At 45.0% G+C, this 13,199-nt stretch overlaps 1 protein-coding gene across 1 annotated transcript; it reads right to left on the minus strand.

The window, feature by feature from the left end:
- Positions 1 to 48: 48 nt before the first annotated feature.
- On the minus strand, positions 49 to 12,169 carry uroc1 (urocanate hydratase 1). The gene is made up of 19 exons (XM_036983688.2): positions 11,814 to 12,169; positions 8,040 to 8,170; positions 7,730 to 7,823; positions 7,542 to 7,601; positions 7,141 to 7,269; positions 6,692 to 6,753; positions 6,534 to 6,600; positions 6,269 to 6,412; positions 6,023 to 6,111; positions 5,838 to 5,900; positions 5,537 to 5,716; positions 5,187 to 5,284; positions 4,860 to 4,932; positions 4,591 to 4,780; positions 4,373 to 4,471; positions 4,041 to 4,140; positions 3,786 to 3,867; positions 3,385 to 3,484; positions 49 to 3,181 (listed from the first exon to the last, which is right to left on the minus strand). The coding sequence occupies exons 1-19, from the start codon at positions 11,937 to 11,939 to the stop codon at positions 3,041 to 3,043; spliced, it is 2,028 nt and encodes a 675-aa protein (XP_036839583.1). The 5' UTR covers positions 11,940 to 12,169; the 3' UTR covers positions 49 to 3,040.
- Between the last annotated feature and the right edge of the window lie 1,030 nt (positions 12,170 to 13,199).

The raw sequence follows: 13,199 nt of genomic DNA on the forward strand, positions 1-13,199 counted from the left end.
AAAACTGTAAGTTTTTGTGAAGAATCAACAACAAGTGGGACACAATCATGAAGTGGAACGACATTTATTGGATATTTCAAACTTTTTTAACAAATCAAAAACTGAAAAATTGGGCATGCAAAATTATTCAGCCCCTTTACTTTCAGTGCAGCAAACTCTCTCCAGAAGTTCAGTGAGGATCTCTGAATGATCCAATGTTGACCTAAATGACTAATGATGATAAATACAATCCACCTGTGTGTAATCAAGTCTCCGTAGATGCAGAGTTCCTCTGTGCAGATAGGAGAACCTTCCAGTAGGACAACAATCAGGCCTTTATGGTAGAGTGGCCTGACGGAAGCCACTCCTCAGTAAAAGGCACATGACTGCCCGCTTGGAGTTTGCCAAAAGGCATCTAAAGGACTCTCAGACCATGAGAAACAAGATTCTCTGGTCTGATGAAACCAAGATTTAACTATTTGGCCTGAATGCCAAGCGTGACATCGGGAAGAAACCTGACACCATCCCTACTGGTGGTGGCAGCATCATGCTGTGGGATGTTTTTCAGCAGCAGGGACTGGGAGACTAGTCAGGATGGAGGGAAAGTTGAACGGAGAAAAGAACAGAGAGATCCTTGATGAAAACTTGCTCCAGAGTGCTCAGGACCTCAGACTAGGGTGAAGGTTCACCTTCCAACATGACAACGACCCTAAGTACACAGCCAAGACAACGCAGGTGTGGCTTCGGGACAAGTCTCTCAATGTCCTTGAGTGTCCCAGCCAGAGCCCGGATTTGACCCATATCGAACATCTCTGGAGAGACCTGAAAATCACTGTGCAGCGATGCTCCCCATCCAACCTGACAGAGCTTGAGAGGAATGCAGAGAAGAATGGGAGAAACTTCCCAAAAACAGGTGTGCAAAGCTTGAAGCGTCATATCCAAGAAGACTCAAGGCTGTAACCACTGCCAAAGTTGCTTCAACAAAGTACTGAGTAAAAGGTCTGAATACTTATGTAAATGTGATATTTCATTTTTTTTTTTAAATACATTTGCATACAATTCAAAAAAACTGTTTGCTTTGCCATTTTGGGGTATTGTGTGTAGATTGATGAGAAAAAACAAAACAATTTACTCCATTTTAGAATAAAGCTGTAATGTAACAAAATGTGGAAAAAGTCAAGGGGTCTGAATTACTTTCCATATGCACTGTACATCAAAGAAGACCATGTTAACTCATTGTTTTCAATTGATGATTGGCAATAAGACTTGTATATATACAGTTGAAGTCGGAAGTTTACATACACTTTAGCCAAATACATTTAAACTCAGTTTTCACAATTCCTGACATTTAATCCATGTAGAAATTCCCGGTCTTAGGTCAGTTAGGATCACCACTTTATTTTAAGAAGGTGAAATGTCCGAATAACAGTAGAGAGTGATTTATTTCAGCGTTCACTTCTTTCATCACATTCCCAGTGGGTCAGAAGTTTACATGCACTCAATTAGTAATTGCTAGCCCTTGCCTTTAAATTGTTTAACTTGGGTAAAATGTTTCGGGTAGCCTTCCACAAGCTTCTCACAATACGTTGGGTGAATTTTGGCCCATTTCTCCTGACAGAGCTGGTGTAACTGAGTCAGGTTTGTAGGCCTCCTTGCTCCCACACGCTTTTTCAGTTCTGCCCACAAATCTTCTATAGGTCTGAGGTCAGGGCTTTGTGATGGCCACTCCAATACCTTGACTTTGTTGTCCTTAAGCCATTTTGCCACAACTTTGGAAGTATGCTTGGGGTCATTGTCCATTTGGAAGACCCATTTGCGACCAAGCTTTAACTTCCTGACTGATGTCTTGAGATGTTGCTTCAATATATCCACATAATTCTCCTCCCTCATGATGCCATCTATTTGTGAAGTTCACCAGTCCCTCCTGCAGCAATGCACCCCCACAACATGATGCTGCCACCCCCGTGCTTCACGGTTGGGATGGTGTTCTTCGGCTTGCAAGCCTCCCCCTTTTTCCTCCAAACATAACGATGGTCATTATGGCCAAACAGTTCTATTTTTGTTTCATCAGACCAGATGACATTTCTCCAAAAAGTACAATCTTTGTCCCCATGTGCAGATGCAAACCGTAGTCTGCTTTTTTTATGGCGGTTTTGGAGCAGTGGCTTCTTCCTTGCTGAGCGGCCTTCAAGTTATGTCGATATAGGTCTTGTTTTACTGTGGATATAGATATATTTGTACCTGTTTCCTCCAGCATCTTCACAAGGTCCTTTGCTCTTGTTCTGGGATTGATTTGCACATTTTGCACCTAAGTACGTTCATCTCTAGGAGACAGAACGCGTCTCCTTCCTGAGCGGTATGACGGCTGAGTGGTCCCAGAGTGTTTATACTTGCGTACTATTGTTTGTACAGATGAACGTGGTACCTTCAGACATTTGGAAATTCCTCACAAGGATGAACCAGACTTGTGGAGGTCTACAATTTATTTTCTGAGGTCTTGGCTGATTTATTTTGATTTTCCCATTATGTCAAGCAAAGAGGCACTGAGTTTGAAGGTAGGTCTTGAAATACATCCCCAGGTACACTGCCAATTGACTCAAATGATGTCAATTAGCCTATCAGAAGCTTCTAAAGCCATGACATAATTTTCAGGAATTTTCCAAGCTGTTTAAAGGCACAGTCAACATAGTATATGTAAACTTCTGACCCACTGGAATTGTGATACAGTGAATTATAAGTGAAATAATCTGTCTGCAAACAATTGTTGAAAAGTTACTTGTGTCATACACAAAGTAGATGTTCTAACCGACTTGCCAAAACTATAGTTTGTTAACAAGAAATTTGTGGAGTGGTTGAAAAACAAGTTTTAATGACTCCAACCTAAGTGTATGTAATCTTCCGACTTCAACTGTATGACATCCATGATCAAGTGATCATCTTGGTTCTGCTCTTAATTCAGGACAATCTGGAATTGTGAATGGTGGTGTGGATTGACACAATGAATATTCTGTGTGTCCTTTATCATCTGACTAGCTAGCTGTGTTGTGAGCAGTGTGCTGATCTAGCCCTGCAGGGCCCTGTCTAACACATCTTCGTCCTGCACAGGGTAGGGCATCGTGACGCGAAGCTGCCTTTGCTCCTCCATGGTACGCTGGATGGTCTCATAGGCGTTGGAGTTCCCCGACCAGCATCGACGAGCCACCTGCAGGGATAAGGTGCCAGGGAGTTTTATGTCACTCAAGTATAAAACATGAATCCTTTATTAATAGGATCTGTGACACAATGGGATTTATATTACATGCACCCTTTCAACCTATTCCGTCATAATAATTATATGAACAGTATTTATGAATAGATATCCAAGACAGCTTCCCCTTTCAGTCCCCATCATAACCCCTCTCTCACCCCGTTAGAGACGTCCCAGTTGAGCATCAGACTGGCTCTCTTCGCTGCCTCCTCCGTCCCGTCCAGGAGCAGACCAAACCCTCCGTTCATCACCTCACCCCTGGAGAGAGACAAGAGACAGACAACGCAGTCTGACTGAGGGGAAGAGGGGACATGACTGGGGCTCTAAACTGTGGTTCCATATTCAGATTAGGCAACTGTATTTGACCTTTGGGGAGAAACAAAGACGTTGAAAGATTGTCCATCCATGAGAAAGACCCCAACATTTCGGTTGTCAGGGGCACAATGTTTCCTAGTTAGTAATTGTCTTATAGGTTTTGGTCTCATAGATTTTTGTGTGCTATCCTATCCTTCTTTCTTCCTTCCTATCCCCAGTTTGAAAGGTGAAACTCAGATCTCACCAGCCGACCCCTCCACCGTTGTGCAGGGACACCCAGGTGGCTCCTCTGAATGCATCGCCTACAAAGTTCTGGACCGCCATGTCTGTCAGGGGGCAAGACAGGCACACAGTGACAAAGTCACACTTACACACTTACACATACCCAAGTTCAGTCAAAGTGGATGATTTCTAGCCACCTAGACTAACACACTGACTAATATAATGATGATCATGACAAAATAATGTCTGTCTAAATGATGAGTGTGCTCTAGTGTACCTGCACAGAAGGCAGAGCCGTCGTACACATTGGAGGTCTCTCTGAAGGGACTGTCTGTTCCACTAACGTCATGGTGGTCTCTACTGATGACCACAGGAGCCTGGACAGAAAACACACATGTTTGCCTACTGCTAGCTTACTTCTGGTCTCCGGGACCTGGAGGAGAAGGTAGGCTAAGTGGTGAACACACACACTCTCCCACTGTCTCTCTCAGACACACACACACACACACCATAGATTTACCTACCCACTGACTGGACACCAACCAAAACATATAACTTTAAATGAACATACAAACAACCATAACATAGACATGGGTAAGTAAGACTTACCGAAACTCTCCTATCAGCAATAGCTTGATTGATGGCCAAGGCAATACACACACGGCCTTTCTGGTCTGAGTAGAGGATTCTGGCTTGGGAGCCCACCACCTACACACAGAGAACATTCAGAAATGGCATTGGCAGTTGTATAATACATTTCTTATTTATCTAGTATCAGGATGTTAATGATTAACATTGTGTCTTATATGTGTCCTATTAATGAATACCATCCTGTGTTTTCCGGCCTCACGGATCCAGCGGATGTTGTCGTTGTACTGCTGTCGCACACGCTCAGTCACATTGGCGCTGATCTCCTCCAGGACAGTGGCGGCGATGTCATCAGTCAGTGTCAGGTCATGAGGGTCACCGGAGGTGCAGACCCAGCGGAATGGTCCAAAGCCCAGGGAGAAGATGTCACTGCAGAGTGGTCAAGGGTTAGGGCCAAGAGTTTGACCTGATCATGTGACCTGACCAGAAAACTCACCCTGTCACTCACCCCATGATGTCTTGGACATAGGATGGGTAGCGGAACTCTGTCGCTCCGCCTCCCTCCTTCTCTACCTCCGCTCCTGAAGAAAGAGAGATGAACACAAACCTAGATGTTATCAAACTGGAGAGGACTGCGGACATCACTAGACATGCTGTGTTCAGTCTATTCTTCAGCATGTGTATCGGAACCTTCAAGTTACCCCTTAGCATTAGCCACATATCTTGGATCACATTACCTTACTCCCAATGCTAATATTAACCATGAGGGGGGTGATATAATATCTGACCCTGTGTCAGTGAATCAGTATGGTGGTGGTTTAACTGTAGGACTCACCTGCTCTCTGGGCCTCCAGGAGGAAGGCGTTTCCATAGTCCCAGAAGAACATCCCTGCCTCAGACAGCTTGTTGATGGCAGCTACCTGTCTACAAAGGCTGGGAGAGAGGAAGGGAAGACCACCACAGGTTAGAGAACAACCCCTCAACCTTAACCACAAACAGATCAGGGGTCTCCAACTCAATCATGGTAATTCTTGATGAATAGTTGATTTGCTGAATCAGTTGTTTGATGTGTGACTGGGATGGAACCATAGATGGCAAACCCAGTAGCTCTGCAGGACCAGAGTTGGAGGAGACCCCTGAATTAGACCAACTGCCTTCAAAAAAGGTACAGCATCAAGGTCTAACCTCTCATGGACCACGGTTTTGAAGCGTGCTGGGTCTGTGGCCATGAGCTGGTTGGCCTGTTGGAGGCTGAGCTGAGCTGGGTAGTACCCTCCACTGAAGGGGTTGTGGAGGGAGGTCTGGTCTGAGCCCAGGTCCACCAGCAGCTCTCCTGTCCTCTCATACTCCGTCAACAGACGCTCCCTGGCAGAGAAGGAAACAAGGGATCCCAAAGGTATTTACACTAATAGTGACTGAGGTGTAGATGCCCCATATAGACATGGTATTACTTAATTCCAGCCCTTGGTTGACATCCCATACTTACCATAAGTCCACAACATTGCCATGGTAACCCAAGCTGAGGGGAGTCTTGGATCTCTTGGCTTCTCTGTAGAATACAAAATCAGAGGGACCATCTGATAAATCACATAACCTAAACACACAGGTGCTAAAGTCATGACGTGTGTGCGTGTGTGTGTGTGGTGTGTGTGTGTCTTTATCTGCTATTACCTAATGCGTTGGATGCAGTGTTCTATGTCACTGGTGACCTCCATTAACCAGCCTTGCTCATGTCTCTTCCTCAGGGGCACCTCATCTACCTAAACAGGATCCATGCAAAACACAATCACATATCACATTAACACACATCCCAAAGCTCTCCATCATACAAAAACGGAACAGACATCGCTACCATCACATAGGTAGATTAACAGCAGGGCGGGTGTTATTGGCCAATAACAAAGTAAACACACTGGCCTCGGCAATGACCCCCACACAGCCAGCGATGACAGCAGCCTTGGCCTGTGCCCCGCTCATGCCCCCCAGCCCCGATGTCACCAACACCCGGCCCCTCAGGTCATCAGACCCCAGATACCTCCGCCCTGCATTCAACACTGTCAGCTAAAGGAGGGAGAGAGAGAGACGGGAAGGAGAGGAAAGAGAGACAGACACAATGTTAAGACAACGTCAATGTGAGTTTCAAAGGGGATAGTGCCCTCTACTGTTGACTGTGAGGAATTACCATGGTGCCATGGACAATCCCCTGAGGCCCAATGTAGCAGTAGCTACCAGCAGTCATCTGACCATACCTAGGAAAACAAACAAAAAACACATCTTTGGGGGGTTAACAAAAACTATGAATGGTTAAAAACAACTAACGGGGTTATATTTGTTACTTACATTGATACACCCAAAGCAAACATCTTCTCATACTGCTCTCTGGAGGAATAGTTTGGAATGACCTGAGAGGGAGCGAGAGAGAGCATGGGAGGATGATGGCAGAGGGAAGGAGGGAGATCAAACTGGGAAAATCTAAACGGAAACGCCAAATCAGTATCTAATTGAAATGCGGTAGAGCACAGTCTTAGAAAAAAAGGTGCTATCTAGAATCTGAAAGGGTTCTTCGGCTGTCCCCATAGCAGAACCCTTTGAAGAACCTTTTTTGGTTCTATATATAACCATTTTGGTTCCAGGTAGAATCCTTTTTGGTTCTATGTAGAATCCTTTCCACAGAGGCTTTTACCTGGAACCAAAAAGGGTTCTACTATGGGGACAGCTGAAGAACCCTTTTGGAACCCTTTTTCCCAAGAGTATAGTGAGGAGAGGCGGAAGGAGGGATGTGTGGTTACCATGCCGTTGGTAATGATAGCGCGGGGGGAGGAGGGCAGGCTGGGGAACAGCCCCGCTGGATGACCACTGTACATGACCAGAGTCTGCTCCTCTGTCATCTCACTCAGGTAGTACATCACCAGGCGGAACTACACACAAACACACATACGCAAAGATATATAGTGATTAATTAAATTCTGTCTCCACGCGGTACAAATAAAATTACACACACATTACCATACACAGATACAGTGGGGCAAAAAAGTATTTAGTCAGCAACCAATTGTGCAAGTTCTCCCACTTAAAAATATAAGAGAGGCCTGTAATTTTCATCATAGGTGCACTTCAACTATGACAGACAAAATGAGAAAAAAATCCAGAAAATACATAATGCCATCATAATTGCATGTTCTGTGCTTACCTGGGCCCAATTACTGAACACCTGTCCATTTCCCCCATAGGTAACCAGCTCCTGGGGAAACTGGAGAGCAGAGCATGGGGAGATGATAAAGCAGCCATTGATAGCGTGACTTAGGTGGATTAATACATTGTTTTAGTTCAATTAAATAAAGTGAGCTGTTGTGTACAGTATGTGAGAGTGGTGGTTACCTGGGCAACTGCATGGTCCAGGTTGTTCATGATCATGAGCATGATGGAGGCAGCTTGGCGTGTACGACAGGGGTACTGATCTATAGGGTAGGCCCTGAGGACACACGCACGCCCGTGCAGTACACACACACACACACACACACACACACACACACACACACACACACACACACACACACACACACACACACACACACACACACACACACACACAAGGGTGTGGTAGACCATATCATGGCATCAACAGATAAAGAGGAATACTACAGATGGAGAGATGAGAGGTGGTGTTAGGTGATTATACTGTACATACCTCATATGTATGCGGGGACAGAAGCGGTACATGTAGATGTGTCCATACTGCCTGAGCTCCTGGGCGAATTCAGCAGCCAGGATGTTGTGGTGGGAGGGGGGAAAGTAGCGCAGGGCATTCCTCAGGGCTAGCTAGAGAGGGGGAGTAGATTAGGGGGTGAGATAGGAGTTCAGATGGGGTGGCCCTCTTCTTCTTTTGCATCCTTTTTTCCACTAACTTTCTGGTCATTTGTGTTTCACTCCCCCTCTCTATCCATGAAAGCACTCACTCTTATCTCTCTTAATCATTGACAGTGCCCTTTGCTCCCAGTCCTGGCAAACATTAGCGAAGATGATAGAAGGTTCTGAGGAGATGAACCAACACTGTCTCCTACCCTTAAGCCAAAACATTCCACTGTGCTGAGTATGTGAACCGTGCTTTATTGATCCCAATAGATTTAATAAAATTATTCACATGCACTGTGCGTTGTTGTGTTCTGTATCCTCAAGTTTCTCCAACAGTATGTGGATACAACATTCCACAAGCTTGAATCTCAACCCCTTCAGCTATAAAGATTCACTCTCAACGAGTAATAAAACAGTGGGTATGATTTGACACATTAACTGCCAATTCCTATCTTTATTACATTCACAATCCCTCTACCTCTGTCTGGATCAGGTAAGACAAGCAAATGCCTTTTATAGTGGCAAAAAGCAAACTACAACAAAGATGTGGGGATATACACTGAGTATACAAAACATCAAGAACACCTGCTCTTTCTATGACATAGACTGACCAGGTGAATCCAGGTGAAAGCTATGATCCCTTATTGATGTCACTTGTTAATAAATCAATTTCAATCAGTGTAGATGAAGGGGAGTAGAAAGGTTAAAGAAGATAAAGATTTTTAAGCCTTGAGACAATTGAGACATGGATTGTGAGGGTGCTGGAGCGGTCTTCTAGTGAATCTTCGGATGCGCGCACACCACCCACCGCTTCCAAGTATATTACTCTCTAATATCCAGTCCCTAGTTAACAAAGTCGACAAAATTAGGGCAAGAGTTGCTTTCCAAAGAGATATCCGGGATTGTAACATACTCTGTTTCATGGAGACATGGCTAGCTGGGGACATGCTGTCGGAGTCCGTACAGCCAACGGGATTTTCTGTGCATTGCGCCGACAGGGACAGACATCTCTCTGGTAAGAAGAAGGGCGGGAATGTTTTGTGATATAATCGTAACAACATCCAAAAACTCAAGTCCTTTTGTTCACCTGACCTAGAATTCCTCACAATCAAATGCCAACCATATTATCTCTCAAGAGAACTCTCCTCAGTTATCGTCACGTCCGTGTATATCCCCCCGCAAGTGGATACCAAGACGGCCATCAAGGAACTTCACTGGACTTTAGGCAAACTGGAAAACATATATCCTGAGGCTGTATTTATTGTAGCTGGGGATTTTAACAAAGCTAATCTGAGACCAGCCTACCTAAATTATGTCAGCATGTCGATTGCAGTACACGAGCGAGTAACACACTTGACCACTGCTACTCTAACTTCCGCGATGCATACAAGGCCCTCTCCCGCCATCCTTTTGGCAAATCTGACCATGACTCCATCTTGTTGCTCCCCTCCTATAGGCATAAACTAAAACAGGAAGCGCCCATGCTTAGGTCTATCCAACACTGGTCTGACCAATCAGAATCCACGCTTCAAGATTGCTTCGATCACGTGGACTGGGATATGTTCCGGGTAGCCTAAGACAATAACATTGACGTATATGCTGACTCGGTGAGTGAATTTACAAGGAAATGTATAGGAGATGTTATACCCACTATGACTATTAAACCCTTCCTAAGGGCTAAGGTAACTGAAATAAGTTACGAGGCACTCACTCATCCTATAACCTCCACCCTACCTGTCACCCTAGACCCACTCCAATTTGTTTACCGCCCCAATAGGTCCACATACGATGCATTCGCCATCACACTGCACACTGCCCTATCTGGACAAGATGAATACCTATGTAAGAATGGTGTTCATTGACAGCTCAGAATTCAACACCATAGTACCCTTCAAACTCCTCATTAAGCTTGAGACCCTGGGTCTCAACCCCTTCCTGTGCAACTGGGTCCTGGACGTCCTGACGGGCCGCCACCAGGTGGTGAGGGTAGGAAGCAAAATCTTCACCCCGCTGATCCTCAACACTGGGGCCCCACAAGGGTGCGTTCTCAGCCCTCTCCTGTACTCCCTGTTCACCCACAACTGTTTGGCCATGCACGCTTCCAACTCAATCATCAAGTTTGCAGACAACACTACAGTGGTAGGCTTGATTACCAACAGCGACGAAACAGCCTACAGGGTGGAGGTGAGGGCCCTCGGAGTGTGGTGTCAGGAAAATAACCTCTCACTCAATGTCAGCTAAACAAAAGAGATGATTGTGGACTTCAGGAAATAGCAAAGGGAGCATCCCCCCTATCCACATCGAAGGACAGCAGTGGAGAAGGTGGAAAGTTACACTGTGTACATATCACCGACAAACTGAAATGGTCCAAGTACACAGACAGTTGAAGAAGGCGCAACAGCGCCTCTTCAACCTCAAGAGACTGAAAAAATGTGGCTTGTCACTAAAAACCCTCACTAACTTTTACAGGTGCCCAATTGAGAGCATCCTGTCAGGCTGTATCACCGCCTGGTACTGCAACTGCACCACCCACAACCGTAGGGCTCTCCAGAGGGTGGTGCACAACAGATCACCGGGGGCAAACTACCTGCCCTCCAGGACACCTACAACACTCGATGTCACAGGAAGGCAAAAAATATCATCAAGGGCAATAACCACCCAAGACACTGCCTGTTCACTCCGCTTCCATCCAGAAGGCGATGTCAGTACAGGTGATCAGCAGGAGCGGTAGAGATACTCTTAATGATCAGCTATGAAAAGCCAACTGACATTTACCCCTGAGGTGCTGACTTGCTGCACCCTCGACAACTACTGTGATTATTATTTGACCATGCTGGTCATTTATGAACATTTGAACATCTTGTCCATGTTCTGTTATAATCTCCACCCGGCACAGCCAGAAGAGGACTGGCCACCCCTCATAGCCTGGTTCCTCTCTAGGTTTCTTCCTAGGTTTTGGCCTTTCTATGGAGTTTTTCCTAGTCACCGTGCTTCTGCACCTGCATTGCTTGCTGTTTGGAGTTTTAGGCTGAGTTTCTGTACAGCACTTTGAGATATCAGCTGATGTAAGAAGGGCTATATAAATACATTTGATTTGATTTGAATTTGATTTGATCAAAGTTGGGACAGAGAGATTGAATAACAGCTTCTATCTCAAGGCTATCAGATTGTTAAACAGCCACCACTAGCACAAAGATGCGGCTGCCTACCTACAGACTTGATATCATTGGCCACTTTAATAAATGGAACACTCGTCACTTTAATAATGCCACTTTAAGGATGTTTACATATCTTGCATTACTCATCTCATATGTACAGTATATACTGTATACTGTATCCTTCACTATCTATTCTTTACTATCTATTGCATCTTAGCCGCTCTGTCACTGCTCATACATATTTTTGTATATATATCCTCATCCCATTCCTTTATTAGATTGTGTGTATTATGTTTTGTTATGGTTTCAATCATAGATAAACAGAGAGGCCTTAAAAGCAAAAGTACTTCAGTATTGCAATACTCAATCTGCAGATAAATCCCTGAGTATGACGTCAATGCTCGTTGACACGTTCTGCATTCAGAGATGTGACAGTATGTCTGTGGACTCACCCTCTCCTCCTCCGGAGTGAGGTTGGGCGTCCTGACGGGTGCATGTGGCACACTGGGGTCCCGGCCCCGATTGGATGGCATGGGGTCCAGAGGCAGGCCGCTACACAACTCCTTCAGGTTTGACATCCTGTCCACTGTGTCCTGTCACACTATGGAGGATTTAAGCAGGATCAGAGGAGAGACAAACCCAGAGAGACACACAATGTCTGGGAACGCAGGAAAAATGGGCACGCAGCTCTGTAGCTCACTGTTGACCACTGTTTATCAGAGTAAAGGGTCTGTAGTCTGTGGGACAGCTACCTGTATAAGGTTGAGATAAGGGTCACCCTCCTCTCGCAACTCCCATTGGCTATCTGGCCTCTTTCCCCTCCTCACCCCACCAATAGCACGGCAGAGCCAGAGAAGGGTGTGTGGTAATAATTTATTTTCTAGTGAACGTGATGTGGCACACGCTTCAGTCGACAAACACTGGGGATGTATCCCAAAAGGCAACCTATTCCCTAAGTAGTGCATGACATTTGACTGGAGCCAGCCTTATGGGCTTTATTCAAAAGTAGGATACTACTTAAGGAATAGGGTTCCATTTAGGACGCAAACGGGCACTGACCTCTGACCTCTCAGCTAAAACATGTAACTCAGTTACACAAAAGAAAAACAGAACCTTTGGCCAGGCCCATGTTACCCCCACACAAACACATCTTAATAAGGAAAATACCACCTATAATAATAACTAAGTATTAACCACAAAAAATAGGTTCCTTGAGAATTAATAAGGGTAGGAAACAATTATGTCCGGGATGCAATCAACTTAAAAACATTTTCTCCTTCATTTCACCCCCCAAGAAATGTCATGGTCACCTGTCTTTTAGCCTGCACATGCTCAGAACTGACAGGGTTCCTTTCAGTAGAAGTAGTCATTTCACAGCCACACATTGCTGATCCAGAACTCAAGGCCAGTTGAATGGAGTTCAAATATAGATTGTGTTGTAATCCTTAAAAGTCCACCCGTGAGTCAATCTAAGTAACATAATAAAGAAATCCCCATCAAAATCTGTCTGTTTAAGCTAGAGATATCATGTTTTTTACATGGTCTGTGTCTCAATCCACCGCATCAGCATATGTCAGCCTTCCGCATCTGCAGTGGATGGTGGCCAAGCTACAGCAGTGTTTGTCAGACCATGAGACATCCCGAAAATCTGTCTTCTCACGAAAACATTCAAATCAACTTGCAAGATTGCCAGCCAACTAGCCTCCTAACATTAGCCCTACTAGCTTGCTAATGTTAGCCCTACCAGACTGTTAACGTTACGTTATCACTGAATGAGTCAGCCAGTTGCTATCAACACTTAGTTTGCAGCTACATTAAAATAAACCAACGTTTTGGAA

This window comes from Oncorhynchus mykiss, chromosome 7, assembly GCF_057628025.1.
Source record: "Oncorhynchus mykiss isolate SJ-2025 chromosome 7, ASM5762802v1, whole genome shotgun sequence".
NCBI classification, from domain to species: domain Eukaryota; kingdom Metazoa; phylum Chordata; class Actinopteri; order Salmoniformes; family Salmonidae; genus Oncorhynchus; species Oncorhynchus mykiss.